The sequence below is a fragment of the Alternaria ethzedia genome, assembly GCF_023757985.1.
Source record: "Alternaria ethzedia strain BMP 0044 chromosome Unknown scaffold_22, whole genome shotgun sequence".
Lineage (NCBI taxonomy): Eukaryota > Fungi > Ascomycota > Dothideomycetes > Pleosporales > Pleosporaceae > Alternaria > Alternaria ethzedia.
The window spans coordinates 241,210-263,303 of NW_026056215.1; the positions used below are offsets into that span (position 1 = coordinate 241,210).

The 22,094-nt window shown below is 50.6% G+C and overlaps 6 protein-coding genes and 1 non-coding gene across 7 annotated transcripts; 4 read left to right on the top strand and 3 right to left on the bottom strand.

The window, feature by feature from the left end:
• Nucleotides 1-342: 342 nt before the first annotated feature.
• Nucleotides 343-978, bottom strand: J4E87_007739 (uncharacterized protein; the record flags this gene model as incomplete). The annotated part of the gene is made up of 1 exon (XM_049379333.1): nucleotides 343-978. The coding sequence occupies one exon, from the start codon at nucleotides 976-978 to the stop codon at nucleotides 343-345; it is 636 nt and encodes a 211-aa protein (XP_049230907.1).
• A 1,101-nt stretch (nucleotides 979-2,079) lies between these two features.
• J4E87_007740 (uncharacterized protein) lies at nucleotides 2,080-2,905 on the top strand (the record flags this gene model as incomplete). Its single annotated transcript, XM_049379334.1, has 2 exons — nucleotides 2,080-2,423; nucleotides 2,500-2,905. 2 exons carry the CDS (start codon nucleotides 2,080-2,082, stop codon nucleotides 2,903-2,905), a joined length of 750 nt encoding a protein of 249 aa, XP_049230908.1.
• Nucleotides 2,906-8,333: 5,428 nt separating this feature from the next.
• J4E87_007741 lies at nucleotides 8,334-8,470 on the bottom strand. Its single transcript has one exon. It is a non-coding gene; the product is annotated as a tRNA-Arg (tRNA).
• Nucleotides 8,471-9,758: 1,288 nt separating this feature from the next.
• Nucleotides 9,759-11,102, top strand: J4E87_007742 (uncharacterized protein; the record flags this gene model as incomplete). The annotated part of the gene is made up of 2 exons (XM_049379335.1): nucleotides 9,759-10,340; nucleotides 10,731-11,102. The coding sequence occupies 2 exons, from the start codon at nucleotides 9,759-9,761 to the stop codon at nucleotides 11,100-11,102; spliced, it is 954 nt and encodes a 317-aa protein (XP_049230909.1).
• Nucleotides 11,103-11,336: 234 nt separating this feature from the next.
• On the bottom strand, nucleotides 11,337-12,353 carry J4E87_007743 (uncharacterized protein; the record flags this gene model as incomplete). The annotated part of the gene is made up of 3 exons (XM_049379336.1): nucleotides 11,337-11,526; nucleotides 11,572-12,219; nucleotides 12,271-12,353. 3 exons carry the CDS (start codon nucleotides 12,351-12,353, stop codon nucleotides 11,337-11,339), a joined length of 921 nt encoding a protein of 306 aa, XP_049230910.1.
• A 667-nt stretch (nucleotides 12,354-13,020) lies between these two features.
• Nucleotides 13,021-14,988, top strand: J4E87_007744 (uncharacterized protein; the record flags this gene model as incomplete). Its single annotated transcript, XM_049379337.1, has 4 exons — nucleotides 13,021-13,024; nucleotides 13,190-13,336; nucleotides 13,365-14,737; nucleotides 14,794-14,988. 4 exons carry the CDS (start codon nucleotides 13,021-13,023, stop codon nucleotides 14,986-14,988), a joined length of 1,719 nt encoding a protein of 572 aa, XP_049230911.1.
• Nucleotides 14,989-20,149: 5,161 nt separating this feature from the next.
• Nucleotides 20,150-20,791, top strand: J4E87_007745 (uncharacterized protein; the record flags this gene model as incomplete). Its single annotated transcript, XM_049379338.1, has 1 exon — nucleotides 20,150-20,791. One exon carries the CDS (start codon nucleotides 20,150-20,152, stop codon nucleotides 20,789-20,791), a length of 642 nt encoding a protein of 213 aa, XP_049230912.1.
• Between the last annotated feature and the right edge of the window lie 1,303 nt (nucleotides 20,792-22,094).

Sequence of the window (22,094 nt, forward strand, 5' to 3'; positions counted from 1 at the left end):
GGCCTGGGGAAGGTAAAGTTTGAGAAGGCTGTGGTCATCAGCTACAAGAGGAAGATTGAAGCTAAAGGGCTGAGGGAATGCAAAGTTGTGGATGAGTGCGCATAGTATGTTGATTGGGCATGAGATGGACGTAGCGCTGCCTTGACTGTGGTTTAGATCTAATGCCTGAGCTTTCAGACTACGCCATCTTTGTTTCAGGTATTCTTTGCTATAAAAAATACAACAACTCCGTCACGGCATACATCTTCTCCATCATCATCGATCTCATCAAAAATGGCTAGCTTCTTCGGTGACCAGCTCTTATCGCTCGTTCTTTAAAAGTTTAACGGGACAAAATCATTATCAAGTCCTATCCTCGTAACGTAGATCCCAGTTCGCCTTCGTCTTCTCCCTATCGTACTCCTTCCCCGCCCAGGGCGTACCACAAACATGCAAATGAGCGTATGGCGTCTTGTCAAACATGACCCAAGCACCCTGATCACGAATCGTATCCGGAAACCCATCACGTTCAGCTTCGAAAGGCCATAGAATCATATAATGCGGCCCGATGGGAATAGCTGGGCTCGTTCTGTCTGCCGGATTCGTTGTAGTGTGCTGATTTGCTCCGCACAACATGTATATGAGACCTGGCGCAGTGTTCGTGGGTGCCGGTTTAGCGGCATAGGCATCTTGGATCCACTGGAGACCCATGGGGTCGGCGCACATCGGGACATTGCCGACTGTGTTCTCGTTTCCGGGGAAGGCTGTCCAGTGGTTTGTTCCTTCTCGTAGTATGACTAGTTTCCGATCGGGGCCCCAGTGGCTCCAGTCGGCGATGGTGGCATTCTTGGTGATGGATATGGGTCCAGACGCCAGAGCCCGGTTGATCTTGCAAGCTAATGCTTCTTCTTCTGGGGTGGGTATTTCGCCTTCTCCTCGAGGGGTCAGTGGGTTGGGCACGCAGCACTGGAAAGCGCTGTTGTATACGAAAGAAGCCATATGTGAATGTTGGGAATGTGGTGTATCATTTCTCGATACTGTAGGAACATGACAGTCTATATACCTAGCTAGTCACCGGGATAGAGAAGGTTTGAACCGTTCTGATGGGTACATAGTGACTAATGATCACGCCCGAATGCTTATGTCGAGTGACCTCGGATTTCAGTGCGAGAAGCGGGGACTGCAGTGGTCGAAAGTTCATGACTATTGCGACATCCGTCGATCCGTCATATCGACCGACGCGTCCTTGCGAGGATAGGACCTTGTGCGACACGGTGGCAACAACGGTGCAGTCTTTTCATTGCGCTGGTGCCGACAGTACGCAATATAGACAAATTGCGCGTTCTTTGCCTCGAGTTTTGGAGAGCGCGCGACGACGCGATGTTTGATGTTTGGGGCATGCAGACGCGTGGACGCGTACCTCCATGGGCAGGTACGCACAGGCCACATCGCTGTGCGGGCGGAAATCTGGCTACACCTACATCGCCTTGACTTACAACATGCACCAGACAGATCGCAAGTCTAGTCGCCCAGCAAACACTGCTGTCTACTAATACATGAGAAAGTCTAGTATCTAGATTTCTACTACTGCCATCGCTAGCATGCAGCTAGGCGATGATCGTCAGGGAGGGGTCCGGGACTGACGTAGACACCATCGAACACCTCTCACAGCGCGACAACTGATACGACTAACATGACCTCGGGAGATTGAATGAAAATAACTTACGGCCGTAAACGGTCTGAACTTCCTCCGGACCTCACGCTTCACGCTTTACTCCACAGAATGACCCATTACCTAGATGGGATTATGCTGAGTACGCAGGATCGAAGCTAGCGCTTACCAACAAGATGCTATAGAATGCCTAGGTATAGAGTACCCCAGATTACTGATCGACTTCTCTTCGAACCTCATCCACATCGTGATGCTTACGAAACATTGAAGCTACGTAGCTATCCAACGTACCTTCCAAAACCTCAACTGTCCTTGCTCATATGGAACGCAAATCCATATTTTCTTATTACAAACAGAAACGAGACGACCCATCTTATTTACAGCGGCTATCCCAGGCCCACGATACAGACATCGAAAGCGCAATAGCCATGACCAACAAACCCATCGCTATCATCGCGGGCGTCGGCTCAGGTACCGGTGCATCCCTCGCCCGGCGCTTCGCGAAAACCTACCCTGTCGTTCTTCTTGCCCGCAATCCCTCCAACTTCGAGGCTCTCGCCGGGGAAATAAACCAATCCGGTAAGGAGGCTATCGGCATTTCCACGGACGTCAGCAGCGAAGAGAGCGTCAAGAACGCGTTTGCAAAGATCAAAGAAGTCTATGGCGGGGCGCCTGTCGCAGCGATGATCTTTAACGCAAGCGCAAGGCCGTCCAGGAAGCCATTTCTGGAATTGACGACGGAGGAGTTTGGGATGGGGTGGGAGGTTAGCGTGTACGTTATCCTGGATGGAGTTCATGTCATTCCAATGTCGACATGTACACAGTACTAACAAATCTCACTCGTGTAGAAAAGGAGCATTTCACATCGCCCAAAACGCCATCCCCCTCCTACTCACCCACGTACAGTCCAACCCTCCTGCCGGTACCTACCCACCAACCCTTATCTTCACGGGCGCCACAGCCAGCGTGAAGTCAAACGCCCAAATGTCCTCTTTCTCGACGGGGAAGTTCGCTTTACGCGCTCTTTCCACGAGCCTCGCGAAGGAATTTGGTCCGCAAGGTGTGCACGTCGCGCACGCGGTCATCGATGGTGTGATTGATATCGAGTTCACGAAGAAATATATAGAGGGAAAGCCGGAAGAGGCGAGTATTGGGAGTGAGGATATTGCAGAGGTTTACTGGGGGTTGCATACGCAGGGGCGAAGGGGGTGGGTTAATGAGGTTGATGTGAGGCCTATGTTGGAGAAGTGGTAGAAGAACTTTTGAGGTAGAGATGGCCAGAGTAGTGTAGAACACCATGAACAAATGACCCAGCAAGAATGAGGCTGTCTGCGTAGTTGATCTGCCGTTGGAAGGCCGATTGCGGGGTAATGCTGCAACGAGTCCGTTAGGCCAGCATCGTTAACGTCTAGCGGCCTTGCTCTTCTAAGGCACAAAAAAAATGCCAAAAAAAAGAAATCGAAGGTATTCAGCCGCGGCGCGGGGGCAGCGAGGTACATAGCCAGGTCGCACCAACACTGGTGGTTGTGGGGATCCACTGGATGGGGTCGATCAATCTTTTGTTATCTCATCCTAGGCTTCGTGCGTGTACTCCCATAACGCAGTACTTTATAGAACGATCAAAAAGAGACGAAGCCCATGGGGATCGAACCCACAACCTTTGACCAAGTTAGGGGTACAAAGTAAGTGCAGCCTGCAAACTTCATGTGAGTAATTTTCGGGCGAACGCCAAGATAGACACTTCTAGATTTACGTTCTCGATTGTGAATATAAATCATGGCAGCTTCAAGTAGCCTCGATACCATGTTGCAATCCTTCGTGTGAGAGAGACCTTGTAGGAATTCATAACCCCATCGAGAATGTGATCGAACCCCTGCTTTCAGAACGTCCAACGGCTGGCCGAGAGCTCGAACCGAGATCGCTCTGTCGTAGAGGAGAAGAACCAAGCGAGCTCTTGAATATAATCCATCGAAGACAACCTGGGAAGGAAGTGTCAATATGTGCTATGTAGCATCCCAATCGCTCTCATCGCTAGAACCTTCGATCGAATTGCCAAATTCTATAGGCCTTGTAACCAGCGCATGTCGGTCTACTAGACTTTGATGGAGCTCTTGGAGTTTCACTTGATACGTTGTTGGCTGGCGTCGTATGGTAGAGCCACGGGGTAGCGTGAAGTCTTCTAGACCAGCAATCTTTTCAAACGTGGTCCAAAGTTCGATCCAAGGGGTCGAATTTGCTTCGAATAAGAGAGGACCTCCAGTTGAGATAGCGTAGTCCATAGGGTTGAGGCTGGTATGCAGAAGCTCTGCAAGTAAAGGTACTCGTCCTTCGAACTCTTCGTGTTTGTTCTTACTGTTGTTTGCAGCATAGACGGCGAACTGATTTGCTGTAGGCCGGACGTCATCAGACGGAACAACAAGAAGCGGAGTACACATCCCGAAATTATCATTGCCAAAGACATCGAAGACAAGCAACCTGTCTTGGGAACACAGATTGAGTCGCCGAAACTCAGACGCGGTAAGGCTTGGCCCGCGTGTTGTCATCTCTCGCGTTCGAGTGTATAAGAAGAACGGAACAACCGCTGTAGTTGCAGGGAGCTCAGAAATCGTGCATGGGATTTGCTTATGAAGGAGAAAGGCCTCCTGCTCCTCTGATGTCCATCTATACCGGCAGAAAGCTAAGTCGCCCATGGGATGCGCAGATGACAATACCACCACCATCCCAGACCGCTGTGTTGCACATTGTTCTAGAAGCGCGTAAAAGACCTTCCTGAAGAAGACCTCAATGTAGTGTAGCAGCGGTGACGGCTGCAGCGGCGGTTTGGGAAGTTGTGGAACATAGGAAAGGTTTGAAGATCGGGTTGGTCGTCCTTCGGGCAACCGGGGCTCTGGTGTGCTCTGTATGATATCATAGACCGAGCGGACCCATTCGCTACGGGGATCCATCGTTATCCAATAAGGCTTAAACGCATCCAGGGTAAAGTCGCCGTCCTTTGCAAGCGTGGTGTAGAATTCATCTGGGATTACGCGCTCAGGCAGGAAAAAGAACTTTGTGCATGTACGCCTTTGTTGGTCAGTGAGGTCGAATTGATAATAGAGGTAGTCAAAGCTAGGCGTGTTAGTATCAGATACACAATGTGGGATGAAGCCAACATACCGCTCGAATTCGTTGAAGTAGTATCCTAATCGTCCTTTCTGTTTCGTGCGTGCGATAGCTACCTTTTTCAACGGAGATGCTGAAGACCGATAGAGGCTGTCAATCTTGTGCTGAACAAACACTTGGCGACGTCGTCCTTGCCTGCGTAAGTCGGGTACAAGGAATTTGAAGTCCGCTAATCGAGGCTGTAGATTGACCAGTTCGAAATGAATATGAACGCCGTCTCGAGCCCGTGCTACTTGGCAGCCCCTCCAGACTTCATGGACGCCTTGAAAAGACGAGTAGTGTTGCGTTTTCTCCATCGGCACTAGACAATCAATCTCTTGCTCAACATGAGGTCGCCAGCCTGGAAACTGTGCGCCTGTCCATGGGTTGACGTAGTCGGCCTTTCCTTGTGCGCAGAGCTGGAGGGCCTTCAAGGCTTGTGGCAAGACTGAAAGGGGCATGCGATAGCTACTGTTGCATGGGCTTAAAAAACCATAGGTTGACGGTGGCAGCATGCACTTGCGGGATTCATTTACAGCGACCTTGCGATTCTCATCTGTAGTTGATCTGCTGCCGCTGAACCGATTGGGTATGACCTCAACCCACCCTGGGTCAGCAGCGCATATAGCAATGTAGAATCCCATTCTTGATTGTTGCCTTGTCGAAGTGATGTAGGTTTGGTCTTTGGCGCGGCCTGAAACGCAACTCTTTACGTCGAATGGCACTAATATGCGAGCCCGGTGTGCTTCATCACCACGCGTGATCCGGATATCCTCGTTGAGTCGCCAGAAGCGTTCAGTGTAATTGCCTAGTGGAGGCTGACCGCCTTCAGTCGCAAAAAGAGCTCCATCTGCTAAGGCGAACTCGGGCGATCGAATGACGAAAGCGTGATGTAGCAACGTATCGAATATCTCCGCCTCAAAGAACGTACCGCGGCGACTCTTAATGAAGTTATCAATGGTCTCAAAAGGGCGTTTATGATCAGTCGCCATCGCGGCGAAAAGATCAGTGGGGAGTGTGGGGTAAGCGATCGGGGAGTAGATGGAGTAGCGGGCTGCTAGGCGATCGGGGAAGTAGGAGAACTATCGGCGGTGGCGCACGGGCTTTACTCCACTTTCAAAGTCGCACAAGAGGGTGGGGTGTTATTAGTTCCACCGGCTAATTGCAATGAATGACGCGTTCTGCCTCACCATGACTGGTGTAGCATGTCATATCACGAAAAGCTATTTTCTGGTACCCTCTCGCCATCCACCCCTAATGCTTGGCTCGGGCATCAAATTCATGGAGTGAAATCAATTTGAAAGAACTATTGTAGATACCAAGAGCTACATGTAGTGAATGCAAGTCATCCAGAAAGAATTACGCTTGCACCAGCATCGTTACCCAGGCGCTTAACCCATCAACAATAGCTTCATCACCATACTTCCAACGTCGCAAATCAATTAGCCTTGGCCCTAAAGAAACCACTAAGAAGATGCGAAAGTCGAACACCCCAATTCCGCTTGATCTCCACATTCGAGGAATCCGTCAAGAGTCGTGAGGAGCAGTCGTTCAACTCTCGAACACGTTGACGCTTCATCGTCCCAAGCTCTTCCGTGGTACTGCGTCGCCGCTTTACCTTGCGCGTAAGACTAGCATCGCAGTACGGGGGACCCGACTGATAATGCATTAAGTCGAAGTGCAAAGTAAGGTTGCGTTCACGAAGGCGGAAATCGAATGAGGTAGGGGTAACGACCTCAAATTTGACTCCACTAGGACCGCCGACTGAAATAAGCATATTAGGCGCGACTTCGACTGGCTCACAACAGGACTGGATGCAGCGGCTGCGCTGACCAAGAAGAGTTATGTAAAGACCCTGAGGAGAAGTGTTTCTGAGGTACAGAATGCGCTTCTGTTGATGGAAGAACATGATGAAATGATGTGGCGCAACCTCGCCTGGGAATGGTAGTTGATAGTCATTCGATCTTGCCGATCCAAACGAGAAACAGGAATGACCGAGAAGAGCGTCGAACGATAATACGACAATCCGACGCTCGATGAGGGCGGGTGCAGAAGTAGACGAGCGAGGTTCGCAGATAATGTGGCGTAAATTTGGTCGCAATAACGTTGTCGAATGCGAGCTAGCGGAGAGTGGTACTAGTTCAGCAAAGGCTTGCAGCTGCGAGGAAGTCATGGTGTTGGTACGCCATTGAGAAGCTGCAGTATACGCATGATATACTCCTCCACGAGAAATGTCTCATGCTGTGCGTTGAGACATGACCTTTTGTCTTATACCACCTGTCAGGCAGGAACATTCCGAATAGCGACAGCTCGAAACGGTAATGCCTCATGAATCCATCGACTCGTTGGCATCTTCTTCTACTGGTAGTCGACGAACTTGGCGGCCCCCGAACCGAGAGCGAATGGGCATATAGAGTGAATCCAGTCCAATGGCTGAGCCAATCTCTGGATTCGAGGGACGTGGAAGGAGTGTCCATAGCTCAGCCGACGTCATGCTAGAAGCATTCTTAGTAGGGTGACAGGCCATAATTATGGCTTTGTATAGGCTCTTCATATCTGTGTAGACATACTGCTGGAACCTAGGAGCAGGTGATCCGTGCCCGCCCCAGCAGCCCTCTACCTGACCTAGCCGTTGTGCCGCATCTGGCCCTTTCCGTTTACGCGCTGGTAGGCCAAGGATTGGCGCAAGCTCTGCCACCGTACCGAAATACATTGGATCTGCTCTGACGATTATGAACGAGGTATGCGATGTATTGAAGACAGGATAGAGAGGGCCCGATACCACCTGGATGCAGTATAATGGCGACGGGGCAGGAGGAGGATTGAGCTGGAAGTCGCACGCAAGATACCGTGAGCGGTGGGGTGCTTGGAGGAAGTTCAACTGTCCCTTTTCACTCCATGTATGGCGCATGAAAACAAGGGATGGAACTGATGCCCTGCTAGAATTAGCGGTGTCTCCTAGTGCATCGCTGCACTTGACTCAACGTACCTGAGGCTGCCTGGAGCGGGTCCTCGATTTGAAGGCTCAAAGGTCTGGCGACTCCAGCTCGTCCGGCTTGGCAGGAAGAAAAAGAACCCATCCTTGTGCGCTACTGCGATTTCATTTAGTGCTAGCGCGTCAATCTCATTTGCAGGAAGATCGCGCTCGTTTGTACTATCGTAAGTCCTGTCTTTGATTTGCTGGGCGAGGTGTTCGCGGATGTCCTCCTTCCAGAAGCAACGCGAGGAGGGTGTGATATCGCGCAGCCTGGGCACTGTCTTATGCTGTCGCTTCGGGCGGGGCTCGCGGCTAGTACTGTTGGTAGGGGAAGTTGCGGTAGCATCCATGATGACAGCAGGTGAGAAGCTGTATGTTGCAGGTATCAAGAGCGACACAGTGTAAGTTGAGCAGCTGTGGGTTTCTTTCGCGAGCAAAAAGCGAGAGAGCAGACTGCCTTTGTTACTCGCTGCACGGACTGTTTGTACACACGAGCTTGGAAGCCTGGGCCCAAGCGTTTGGTAACAGCGACTGCCTCAATATGTGCAAAAAAATTGTCCTGTGCGAAGCCCATGGGGATCGAACCCACAACCTGTTTAGAGGAACGTTAGACATGTGGAGCTTTTTAGGGATTAGATCATACCTTTGGTGTTTTATGTTTTCAACCGAAAACCAACGCGCTACCATTGCGCCAAGGCTCCTCAAGAATCTTCATCTACAGATGCAATGTTGATGAGATAAAAAGTATATATATAAATTATGATGGGTGGATCAACATCGACTGCGGTACCTCTGGTGTATCTACTCTGCATGACTCACGTTTCCGAGCTTTGCACTTTCGACCATGGAAGGTTGCGCTGGCAAATCTCCCCCACTACAGATCCGCTCCGGGTTGCGACACTGACCACTTCGCATGCAGGCTGTGCAGGCAGGTATGTGCTATGTTTCTAAGTACGTACATATCTATTTCAAACAGCCCCTGCATCTCTGCTTTCTAGCGGCACCGTCGTTTGACTTTAAGATACATACATTGTTACATGAGTGTGGTGGGGCTGCATGTGCGGGGTAGCTCCTGAACGAGGCTACTGCTTACCCAGATACCTAAATACGCTAGACAGATTAGGTTACCCAAGCGGTGATGTCTTCACTAGACATTCGATGTTTGTGAACGTACCTGCATTGATACCATAGACTTAGCGGGCTACCTTGACAGCCTACGCAACTCAGTCTTCAGTACGAACCCATCGCAACGATTAAAAGAAGGCCTCCCGTATTGCGCACCCGATAGTAATGAGCAGCTCAAATACGCTCCCGACCGATACCGACCTCTCCCTGCAACAGCTACACAACGATATATGTAGCACTGGTTGTAGCGATCGTGGAGCCAAAGTCCAGATGTTCTGCGAGCAAGTCTGGAACAGGCTTGAGGAGCATCCTCCACCCACCAACGAGATCTTGAAGTGCCTTGTAGCGATATTACAAGATGACGATAACGTTCTCCTTGCTCGCCTGGTCATTCCAGACCTTCGAATAGGCTCTCAAGATCCAACGCATCCCGTCAAGAGGGATCTCTTCCACCAGATCAACCCCCACCGATCGTCGCTAGATATCACGCCAAGTCGGTTCGAAACACGCGACGCTGGAGCACACGCACTGTACGAAGAGGAAAAGTCTCTACTTCAGGAAGCTGAGTTGTATCGGGCAGCTGTACTACTATACGGCCACGGCAACACGAACGAGGGACAAAAAGAAAGGTTGAGGAGATGGCTGGCAACTTATCCTGCTGAAGAAGCATAATGTCTGGCTGATGCGATCGTGGCATGCAGCATGCTACAGCTATCGTCAAGGTTCCATCATGTTCCATAATCATCACGCGTATATACCAGACGCCACGAGATCATAGTCAAGTGATGCGATTGTGTCCTTCATCAATATCTACATATATATCATGATTGTACGCTCTATCGTGCGGCTATCCAACCTGCGAAGATGTCCGAAAGCTCAACAACCTCCTCATCTGGTCTCGCGGACTCCTACATTGCCAAGAAGAGTTTCGATGCTTCTCAGTGCACCATATGTGAGAAATGTGAAATCCGGTATGTAGAACCGCATGAGACATACAGAAATCTACCAAAGAAAGGGCAGAGGCATCTACGTTGCCGTTGGTGCATGTCTACCAAAGCAGTCGCAGACAAAGAACCCTTCCCCGAGCATCTCATGGTACCCATGAACTTGTTATCGAGCACAGGACGTCGTCGCGCGGTCATTCATCAGCACCAGCAGACAAAGGGGGCACCCAAAGCCACCAAAGACTTTGTTGGTCCTGCGAAGGCTCAGAAAAGCACCTCAAAAGATGTAAAAGATGACGCGCAATCAGCGGTTTCATGGTTAGCGAGTCTGACTGCTGAGCAAGAGAGCATACTCATGCACCCTCCAAAACTCTTCTCTCCAGCGACAGCCCTCAAAGATCTCGCACATGCTCCAACCAGCATCAGTTGGGCAGAACTATCGGAGCGTATGAGAGATGTTCACTCGTTAGACCGACTCTTCGCCGATTTCGCTAAATTACGCGTAAAATATAAGGTCAATGTCAATACCGTCACACCAATTTGTTTACTGGCGACCTCGCTAAACAATGTAGCAATATACAGTGATATACCCTGTAAGTATCTGCTTAAAGCCATCTATGGGTCCATCTAATATCTTCTTAGTCAAATTTTGTTGGCTAGATTGTGCTTTCGAGGAAGGCGAAGCTGTGATATTCATGGCTCTCAACGTCTGGACATCGGAAGAGAGGATGAGCTGGAGCATTGCTCCGCCAGCACAGCGTGTGAAAGCATGTTCAGCGTGGGAAACCAGCATACGAGAGAGGTAAGTCTACGTTCTTGAGCCGAGCTTCAAGTGGCTAACGTCCAGCGCAGCGCTAATACTGTTTCTCTGCCGTATAAGACGGTAGCCCAGTGCAGACTCAACCGAGATGGCATGATCACAGTACAACACAAAGATGCGAATTCTCTGCTCTGGGTTCGTTCAATCGTTACCGACGATAGCGCGATTGCAGACTCCACAAGAGCAGGAGAATTGCTATTCTCAGAACGGAAAGCTACACTCAATCCAGACAAGTTGCAGAGCAGTAATGACCTCATAAATCTGCTCGTTAGCTCATTCCATCGACAACTTGGTAAGAAGAAGTGGGGGGATCTGCAGAAGTTTGCCCTGAACATACTCCGTCAGAACCGAGCACCGACCCCGTATAAGAGGTCAAAAATTGCGAGACTGATTTTAGACAAACGTGAAGGACAGGCCGTGGAGATTGATGAGGACTCAGGTTGATACCAGCCAATAGCATAGGGTTCTGCTGCACAAGTTTGTGGTACAGGTTTGCGATGAGGTTTATTAAGAGATCACGGATAAAGCTGCCACACAGTATCAAACAACAGGGGTAGGATAGCCTTGTAACTATCTTGCAGCATTCTCATTCTCGTCCAACGCAAACACTAAAATCATGCTGTCAACCGTCCAGGATATGTAGTTGCAAGTCCTGGAGTTCGCAAACAATGCGGGCTTTCAAACTGCGTTTCGCGCGCGCTCGCTCTGCCAGAACGCTTCTTGGAATGGTCGTATCAGAAGCTGGCGGATACTGATGCCAAGCGAGCCAGTGTTCGTGTTCTCCAAGTAGTTGTGGAGTTTGAGATCGTCTAGTCGATGAATAGCCCCTTCAAAGTAGGGCCCAGAAGCTGTGAACTTGCCCTCGAGACTAGATTTGTTAGCTTCCACCTTTACCAGGGCGATGTGATCTTACAAGCTTCTCGAGAGTTGCCTGTGAAGGACTATGATGACACCAGGCCCATATCGGCTGCAAAGCTTGTTGATCTTTGAGCCGCGAATACTCCAATCGCCAACATTCTCCATCACCTCCTCTTTCTGGAGTTTCATTTGATCGAAGTCTAATGGTGTCAAGAATTTGTCCAACTCATCACGCATTATAGCGCCCACTCGACCAGTGCCCCGAGGCCTCAACAGTTGCATTATGTCAAACCAGAAAAGGTCGTTAAACAGCTGGAGGATGTGTATCTTATCATCGCGACGTTCCACTTGCTGAGTCCAACTGTAGCGAGCCATGAATGCGTTACCAAGGTCGTTCGTAGAGTTATACTGGCCGCAGTTGCTAGTAAGACTCAAAATTCCGAGGAATTTCTCATCTTCTGCATTCCCTGGATGCTTGCGGATGTGCGCGTTGACGTACTCAGGAACTTCGGGAAGATGCTCAAGGTTTGTGATGCGTTTCCAAGGATCCCTAGGGCCACCAAGAAGGACCTCAGGTACATGCTTTCTCTTCTTAAGCAACGGACTCAGCTCTTTCTCCTGGACATCCTCGCACTCGGTGCACTGATCGTATAGTCGTTGCAGCGTGGCTAAACGTTTCGCATCGAGCAGAGTACGGAAGTTGCTTGACTTTGGAAGTTAGTGAAGGAGTAAAAATTAGTTGGTGGCTGAGTACTGCAGTACCTGCCCAGCCTGATCCATCAAATCCTGCGCCCGGTCCACCAATTCCGCCAACTCTTCGGCTAATCCGTTGGCCATCTTTTCTGTTCAAGCACTCGCAAGGATGATGCGGTAGAAATATTGGAACAGCAGAGTCACTATTTTACCGTCTTCGCGTCAGTGACAACATGATGCTGCGTAGGCGCTCATCGCATCTTGTAGACGCGCACGATTGCGCAATGTGCGACCGCGCACCCACACCTGGGCATTTGTCTCAGACAATTCCGAATGTGTCCACTTGCGCTTCGGCCGCATCTCAGATACGTAGATGCTACTGAAATTTCTCTTCATCATCCCGTAGGACACTTCTCCTCTCTACCTCGACCTTTGAAATCAGCCCAAAACACGTTCGAAAAGCTCATTCAAAGTGAAAAGCGGTCTCTGCCCGACAAGCGATATGGTCCTCTTTGTCCCTCAATTGCAAGAGGCGCATGAGGACATTGTGCGCTCCTTAAAGCCACCAATGAAGCGGCTATTGAAGGTAAGTCCTTTGCCATTTCTCGAATCTGGGCTAAGTAATCACTCAGAATCTGCGCTTCCCGATTGAAATTCTCGTGGCTATGTTCATGGTCTTTTTGCCAATTTACGTCTTCAACTGGGCTATCGTGTCTCTTGATGTTTTACACCCCGAGCATCTAGAGTCGATGATAGTGTGGCGACCTCTGGTATCGCGTCTCGTATGGATAGTCTTTTTCACTGGATGGATATGGGTACGCACGAAGAGGTACTGATACTAAGTTCCTGTGTGCGCATTGTTGATCGTAGCTAATATTGTACTTCTTTCCAGTTCCTTCAAGCAATGCTTGCTTCGTTGCGCAGCTTGCGCTGTCTGGTGTGGGCTCTCTCTACCTGGGGTCTACGAGATCTTCACCCAGATGCCGCCGCCACGCCCCTGCTATCTAGCAACGACCCGTGTCATCTCGCTATGCGCTACCGCAAGAGCGAAAAGGCTCCGGCGGCGAGCCTCAGATCCACAAATCCGAACGGCACCATACCCGAGACGCTCGTTACAAGCTTCCCAAGTTCCAAGCTTTACTCCAAAGGCAACAGTATCGCATTACGCCACTGTGAGCTTAGAGGCCCTCGGAGAGTTCGTCTACATGCACACTGAAGACACACAGGAGAACATGTTCTGTTCCTCCTTGATAGGGGAAACCCAGCTTCTCAAATCGACTTTCCCTGAGCTTTTGGATGGTCAAGATCTGCACTGGGAGTGCGAGCGGCTGCGGACAATGCTGTATGGCGATGCAAGGAAAAGATTCATCTATCGGAGGCGGAAGCCCTTGAGTCACGGGTCATTGGAGTCGCTTAATGATCGAAGAAGCGACGAAATAGAAGTCACCCGCACCACGTTGGAGCAAGTACAGGAACGCAACGCGAACGAGCCTCAAATCCTTACTGCGCCATCTGATGAAGCGAATCCCAAAGAAGCAAAGGATCCAGCAGTCGCTACCACAGTCACTGAGCTTTGTTTGTCTGAGGATCACCACGGTATCGCAGGGAATCAAGCACAACCAATAGCAAAGACACCAGAAGAGCTTGCCATGGAGAAGGCCCAGAAGGACGCCAGACAATTTGCATACCGCCAGCGTTTCTTGAGTCGACGGTACATTTCCATGCTCAGAGTAACACGTCCAAGATGCCCTCGAGAAGTTGTGATGTGTCATTTCGACATTCAAGACCACACCAAAGTCTCCGCTCGGGATCAAAAACGAGACCCGTCCCTTGGCACTATGGAATACACAACCTTCGATCGTGTGTTTGCAGCATCAGCGCCTGAGGAGACCATCCTTGATAAGATAAGCCCGCTTTTCTCCGAGCTAGCTGACCCTACGGGTAGCCATATGATCTTTGGGGTGGACGGCTTTAGTGGTTGCGGAAAGTCTCACACTATGGCTCATGTGCTCACGGCTCTTGGCCAGGACTTGTTCGCTAGTTCAGTGAGGCCTTTGCAGATCGCGGTCGAAGTATTCCAGTCCTCAGGGAGGGATGTGGATTCACTTGACATCTCCGCCACAGCCGTACAAGGTCTACGAAAATCTAGTCAAGTTCCATTGGACATAGGACGAGATCGGATGTTCCGTAAGCAGCGACCACTATACATAGTCAATGAGCTGTCCGCCTTTCGTCACCTGCTGGAAGAGACTGCAAGCTTCCGCAATCAAAGTCCGACCAAAAACAACGCGACGTCCTCCCGCACACACCTCGTAGTTCTCATATACGTCACTTCTGGCGTTCGTCAAACGACATCCACGCTTTGTTTACTGGACCTAGCAGGTAGTGAGCGCAACGATGCTGCAGGAGCCGCGGGGAACTTCGAAGAAGATGGGCGTACAAACATCATTAACAATAGCCGCATGAACATACATCTTGCGCTCGAAGCTGGACTTGTGGGTATCAAGAAGATATCTCGCGAGACTTCGGTGAGTGAAAGTACACTCAGATCAACTTTGTACGCCATGCTTATGCCCAGTTTTAGATTGGAACCCTGCTCCAAGAGCTTCTAATTGAGCGAAACGCCCTGCTCATTATGCTCTTCCACGTCAGCGTGTACACCCAACTCACTGGAGCCGTCTTGCCAACGTTGTCTACCGCTGAGCGTCTGAACCAAGCAAACCGCAAGCATAGGCAGGGTCTCAGTGACAAACCAAGGACCAGAACTTCATGGAATTGAGATGCACCCCATGGGGCGTTTCAAAAAAAGCGGTCCAGGCCATAGGTGTACTGTGTTCCTCCACGTCTGCCTGGGTGATTTGCGCCGATCACACAGGTCTTTCGATAGACAGCAATGTCGTCCCGTTGCGAGAGGGATGTGAGAAGCCCCACGAGGGGTATCTGGGACGCCGATGCGATATGGTTGGTGGTGTATGCGGAAGCAGACTCGCGGTCGCGCGAACGCTGTGCAGGCGGTGCATCGGGTAGGTATGTTACTGGGCGGGTGACATGGGCGGGACAGGTACGAGTTGTTGCGTTTGCAGTAATTGGAGGCGGCAGTGATACGCTAATGAAGCGAGTGGTAGGGCTGTGGTTTCAACGCTGTGTATCGTAGGGGTAGTAGTATCGTGAGGGTTGGCTGCCACGCCTTGAAGCGTTCCTTGGCGAGGGTCTGTGTGGACGTCTGTGGTAGCCTACAACCCAATGAAAACGAGCTCCTCGGAGTACCGAGGTACCAACATCTCCATTGCCCGGCACCTCATGTTCGTAGCAAAGCTATAATATAACATCCCACCCTGCTGCACTCGCGTACTTCCGCTGATATGTACATTTCTTGCTCATCGTCGCGGCGTATTGCGCGAGGATAATCATGTGGCGTTGTAATCGTGCGCGGTATGCTTTCCAAATTCCTCAACGTAGTGTCAACTTTGAATTGGTCTGAAGCCAAGGAACCCTGCTCGGAGTCAGTTCGGATATCAGTTGGGAAGGGCCCAACATGCAAAAGAACCACGATGCGCAGCTTTCTCGCTGTTTTCAGCAAATTGTGCTGTACATCTTCCCCGTGTGCACTACCTCCGAGCTCACGTGCGCTCCATGTAAAAGGTCTGTCATTTAGTACAGGTTCCAAGCTTACCAGCTGTGCGCGAGCACATCACGAACACCAGTGTCGTATCTTCAGGGCAGCAATGTGTCATTTCAGCCCAGCTGTTGGCTTGAGTACATATCAACAGAAAGACGTCACCTGGGCACATTCTATCATCCCGCGTTGCAAACGTGAGACAAAGGCTATCGCTAGATGTATTGTGAAGTGCTTTTCCTGATGCGAGCCCAGCATCCGTCTTTCATCCTATCGAGGCTCGAAGATAACGGGTTATCTGGAGCCTCGGTAATATAAGACCTTCAGCCAACTTCTTCCGGCTCTCATATGTCAAAGAAATGCGGGGTAATTTCGCAATCATCGGAACTCAACCAGCACCTTGGTTATCATAGTTGCCAGTGTCTCCCGTGTAAAGGAGCGAATGCGTTGGTTGGAAGATTAGACTTGGCCTGAGCCATGATACCCGCTGAGGCCGCTGAGGCCGCTGTTACCTAGGTAGCCTTACGACACTCAATCACCCACCCAGAACACGTCCATACGATACATCCCGCACTTGGGCACACGCACAATCACGCATTTACAATCCTATCCTACGCACATCAAGCTGGTATGCTAAACGAAGCTTTGAATCCGGCAAGGCCAGCTCTCGCGCACCCCGCAAATGAAGCAAGCCCATGGGTACCGATGTACTCGACTGACTCTGCACCTGAGAGCTCAGAGCTGCTCATTTGCGAACCCACCTTCATTTTTCGCATGCTGTCCGACATCGCTCGTCGCCCTGAACCCTGGCCGTCATGCCACGTATTCTGTGTCGGTCGCAGTCGACTGGCAAGCTGGCTAACGCCACAGGGATGGGAGTACAAACGGTGAAGAGCTGTAATTACCCAATACATAGTCTATATCTAAATACGCTGTAGTTCTTAATCCCACGCACACGCTTGCAAGCCGTATACCGTTGGTGAGATAGAGGAAATACATGATCATATCGGAGGAAATAGAAAGAAGCAATGGAAAGCAAGAAGAGACCAACTCCGATACTCCCTGTAAATTTGAGACACCCTTTACCTCTCAAGTCGCTATTCTCGTTCCCTTCCCCACCACCGTATCACTCTGCGAAGTCCTCGCCTAAAATCGAGATTATCCCTAACGAGGAGGTGTATCGGTCGTTGTGGTGATGGCGTACCATGCAGCAGCGAGAGCCCGATAGATAACGCTGAGCAGCCGATAGATGGCAGCGACGATAAGGGTTCCGGCAACGAAGGTCTTGAGAGAGGTATATGTCTGGGCATCCGGGAGGGAAATCGTTGAGACTGCGTAGAGCAAAAGTGTGATGAGCGCGCGAACGAAGCGGTAACATCCTGCTAGAGCTTCGATGCAGTCTCGTAGCGTCATCGCAGCCACCGTAACGAGGTCAGCAGCCAAGTTTGCAGCGGGCTTGTTGAAATTGGTAGATGTAGTTGCGATAGCAAGCGACTAGAGGGTAGTAAGACACACGCTCAATCGTAAGTAGTATGGGTGACTTACCTCTGCGCCCGCCAACAGAGACAGGCCCTGACAATAAACAATTGACAGTCCGCTGATTGCCACTTTGTATCGCATGAGAAGCCAGGTTGCGCAAATTTGTACGAAGCTTGCTACGTGATCGCCCCAAAGAGGGACGACTACAACGTAGCTCGCCCAATGAGCCCGATGTCCGGCTGCCATCGCGGTGACCACAGCGTCGTATATTTCGTCTCGGCACCAGGTAGAAAGAAGGATGTATGCACAGAGCACAATCAATCCTCGTATAGCAGAACGTAAAGTCCGTCTCGCATTTGTGCCGTTCGTAGGGAGGTTGGGAGTGCCCGAGCGGGAAGAAGCCGAACGTTCAAACATCGATGAGTAGGGGTCCATTACGAGCGGGAATGAAGTACGGTGACCTTGGAAATAGAATGAATAGGATTCGGCTGTTGAGAAGAGGATATGGAAGAGAGTAATTATCTGGCGAAGTACGGTCCTGGAGTGGTAGGCGAGGCAAAGTTCGAAGAGGGCATTATATGCAAGCTGGTTCAAGCTTTCCGGACAAGATGCTGTCGTCCTTGCCCAGCGCCATATCACAGCTGCATGACAATCGCCTGAACGTTGCGTCTAACCGTCGCTTGGAGGCGACACCCCGCCCTGCAGGCTCACAGCATTGTCGCCATCGGATTGTTCTGCATTCGTTCCGTGCTCACTGTGCTCATATTGCGCCCCAAACTCGTTGAGACATTTTTCGAATGCAGTCTTCCAGTGCTGAACGAAGGCCGCACTGGGCGTATTGAGATCGGTGAAGTGTGTCCCGGCGGCGGCGGCAATGAAACTCTGCATGCATCGTGATAGCTCTCTGGACATATGCAGGGCATCCTGGAACTGCGTGGTGGCTACCGGTGACTGTTCTGCTGAAGCTGATTGCTTCCATTCACCGGTCGCGGGTGTCAACTTGAGGGGCATAGTGGGCCGAGCCAGGTGCCGTGGGTGCCCAGGTGGTCTTGGCAAGTGGCAGAGGCTTGAGACAGCCTGATCGCAGAACAGTGGCGCGAAATTCTGGTAGGGAAACTAAGATGTTTATTGCATAAGAAGCTGATCAGAGAAGGAGTTTAGGCAGAGCCTGCAACGATGAGTTGCCCTCCGGACGACAGCAATTTGGCGGACCAATGGATTCTACGGAGAAAGGTTGCAACGGTCCCGACAGTGCGACCGAAACCCACTTTGCCCCCACCCCGCCACTCCGTATCCAAGCGCGCTTTCACCAAATCCTCATCCTCTACCTATGACAATCACATCGCCATTCCACCCATGCGCACATCTTTCAATGCTGAGGATCCGCCAATTCGGGCAACAAACAATCATCGACGCCACGTCAAAGACACTCCACCGTCGCCGCAGACAAGTATCGAGCGCCAAATCCTGAGCGAGGCACCGGATCCATGCTCCCTTTCTGCGCGTTCCTCCGCGGGCCACCAAACCGTTTCCCCGAGATCATTTCGCCTACTTGCCTTGTTTGCCACTATTGCATGCCTAGTAACCTGGCTCTGCATAACCTGGCACAATCATCAGAGTCATGGGTTTGCGGCGACGCACCGTAGGCTCGACTCGTTTCTCGATACCTTGGAAATGGCTTCCAGCACCATAGCCGACTGTTGCCCAGTATCTCAAGATACTAGTGCCATGTATCACGCTCTCAACAATGCTATTATCTTAGGTCGGGACGCTAGACATGCCGTCGATGCAGCTGTAAATCAGCTGGGTAAAACTTTCTACCCGCGGAACACCTTTGGAGGCATGTCTTGTCAAGAAGCGAGCCGCCTTAGCGTGAGGTTAGAAGCTGCAGCGAAGCGTGCATCCGACGTTACCGACTATCACGCGAGGGCGCTTCTTTACTGTGAAAGCGTTACATCAGAAGTGCAGCAAGCCTTGAAACGCGTTGACAAGGATCGAATGAACCTCTACGCTAGTCGAAAACAAAAGCACGTAGGGCTTCGGCAGCAGGTTTCTGAGCTCTTGGGTGGCGTTACTGATGCATCTTTTGACACGACGTTGAGCAGTTACGATGCACAAGCAGCAACTCTTAAGAAGCTTGAAGAGATCCAGAGCAATGCGTTGTTCGCCAGCAAAGGGTTCAAAGAAGAGCAGGCTATCTGGCAAAGCGTTGCAAGCACCTTGAGCGAATTGTCGCATGGCCTCCTTGAGAAGACACATGGAGGAGCAGAGGGTGACTTGTGTGTCAGTCGTGACCATCGCGAGGGACTTGTGCACAGACTTGACGTCGTGGCGAAGAGGGCTACATCGTGAACTGAGTTGACAGTGGCTGAGATAGTCTCAACATAGCGCGTTCTCGTACCTACAGCATATCCACGACGCTGTTTAGTGGACACATCATATGACACATGTCTCATGGAAGGATGCCTGCAAAGCATGTGGACAAGTAAAAGAGAGCCATACTCGCCAAATTCTCCATCGTGTCACAGCATATTCGTTGCATCTTGCTCTTTTCCGCTGAATTAGCCTCTGCTTCAGATTCTTCTCTACCTCGCTCAAGTCGTATATCTTAGCCTATTCAATATGCTACCAACATCACGACACTGGGTCCCTACTTGTACTGCTTTAGCTGTCAGGTTACTTTGTTGCTTAGTAGTAAGTTAGTGACTCCAACATGAGCTTTACCTTCTGACACTTCTATGTAAAGTTGTACACCTGCCTCTGCAACGCCAGTAACGCGGCCATCACTGGAACAAACAAACACCAGACCTTGCCCGGCGGCCACCTTCCAGCCGATTTGCTATGCATGCCAGCAATTCCCCATCTTCGCGCCGCGCTCGCACCCAGCCAACCCGACCGTTGCCTCAAGACAGAACTGTCGGCACCTTTCGTCGAACTTGCCTGCGATTTCGAAGTCAACGGATATTGCTCTGGCCCTACATGCGACTACTGGTTCGGCGCTGTGACGCGATTCCAGAATAAGCGCCACATGAGCATCGAAGAAGCCGCGGCGGACCCGGAACTGTCTGTGAAAGTAGTCAACACCTTGCTGGACAATGCGCGCGCCAAATTCATCCTTGGTCTTGACCTGATCAACCTTTCGGCAATGCAAGCGGGAAAGCTTGATACTGATCATGAGCACCACGTTCTCGGCATCGGACTGCAGGTTAGCATCGTGCTTATGTGGCACTGTGACGAGACTCGCACTCGCGCGATGAGAAGTAAGGAATGGTCGAAGATGTACAGGGATGTCGTTGCAATGAAAGAGAAGCTGCACAAATTCGGTACCCAGATGCTGTGTTGGTCATCAAGCGAGTATCCCCCACGGTCCGAGCGATGCAATGTCATGGACATGACCATGGAAGTCTTCAGTATGCTGATAGCAGAGCTCAAGCGCCGGATGCGATATGGAACGTCTCAGTGTATTGCTGCAAAGGATGAGTTGTGAATAAGATGGAGGGAGGGGGGGTTCGTCATCCGTACGAATCGGTGCGGGGAAGGTCCATGAGTACATGCGGCTGCTCCGCTCAAAGATGTTAAATTGTACATTTCTTTTGTCCATCAAGTTCTTTGCATCCGAAGGAAGACATGGGTTGATACTCCCACAAAACGAATCTATCTTAATACAGCTTTGTAATCTCCGATGTGATACATCTGTGCATCATTTATTGTCAGGGTTGTGGCATCTACGGTATCCTTTTTGAAACATCAGAAGCCCTCAATCGTTCATGGCCATATGTGAGACTTACATCCTCTTCTCCACGGCGACTTCTACACAAGCCACATTCACCAAGATTGATTGAGGTGCCCGTCGTCAAAGCTCCACACGTATCCTACATCTCGCTAGACTCTCCACTTTCGTACCAGTCCTTCGGCCCAAGTATAGCAGTTGTGATCATGCGAGGCGTATCCAGCACCCACAATGCTTGGCGAGATAGCCACATGATGATTCGGCGACTGCACCGAGCACATGGCCCCCTCACATGTTCTTGAAGCCAACGTTGGAGATCGTGCGTACATTGAACACTTCTCTGGGTCATTTTGACTAATTTTTTGTAATGCCAATGGGATGTGTGTCTGATGAGAGATTTCTGGCAAGCGTACTGGATGAGATATCGTATGAAGTCGTTGTCCTTGATCAAGATGGCTGTAAGGATACCTGCAATGACCGCTGGAAACATTGGCGAAATAATGTGGCGGCTCAGTTCAAAAGTGGTACAATCTTTTCTGACCTATTACAACCATGGAGTAGGTTTGCTCAAGATGCAAATGACTTACGTACAAAGGAAAATTGTGGAGGGAATGGAAGCTCCACCTGCGGCTGTTTTGGAAGCACTAGTACCATACCAGATTCGCGCTAGCGCTAGATGCTTGCAGTTGCCCAAAGGAACCCCATCGCGCGTGCGGGTTTCTTTGCCATTCACCACCTTTAGTGAATACGGAGCTCACATCAACTACAACGCGCAAAGCTGACGGCACAGCAAGATGCTTGCTGTTGCCTCGTTTCTTCTTTTGTGGTGCGTCGCTGTTGCCCCTCTGTTCAAACCATGGTGTGCCGATGCGCGGCCGGTGAGATACTGGAAAAGGGTAGGCTTTGTACAATAAGAGCCGCTGTATTATTGCTAATCTCCCTGCAGCAACTACTGCAAATAGCACTTGCATTCTTCATACTATTCTTTGTCGTTTTGGGCACATTTCACGTTCTCAGCCTGATTGCAGTTCGCTGCCTCGGTGCAGAGGCCTTAGAGCGA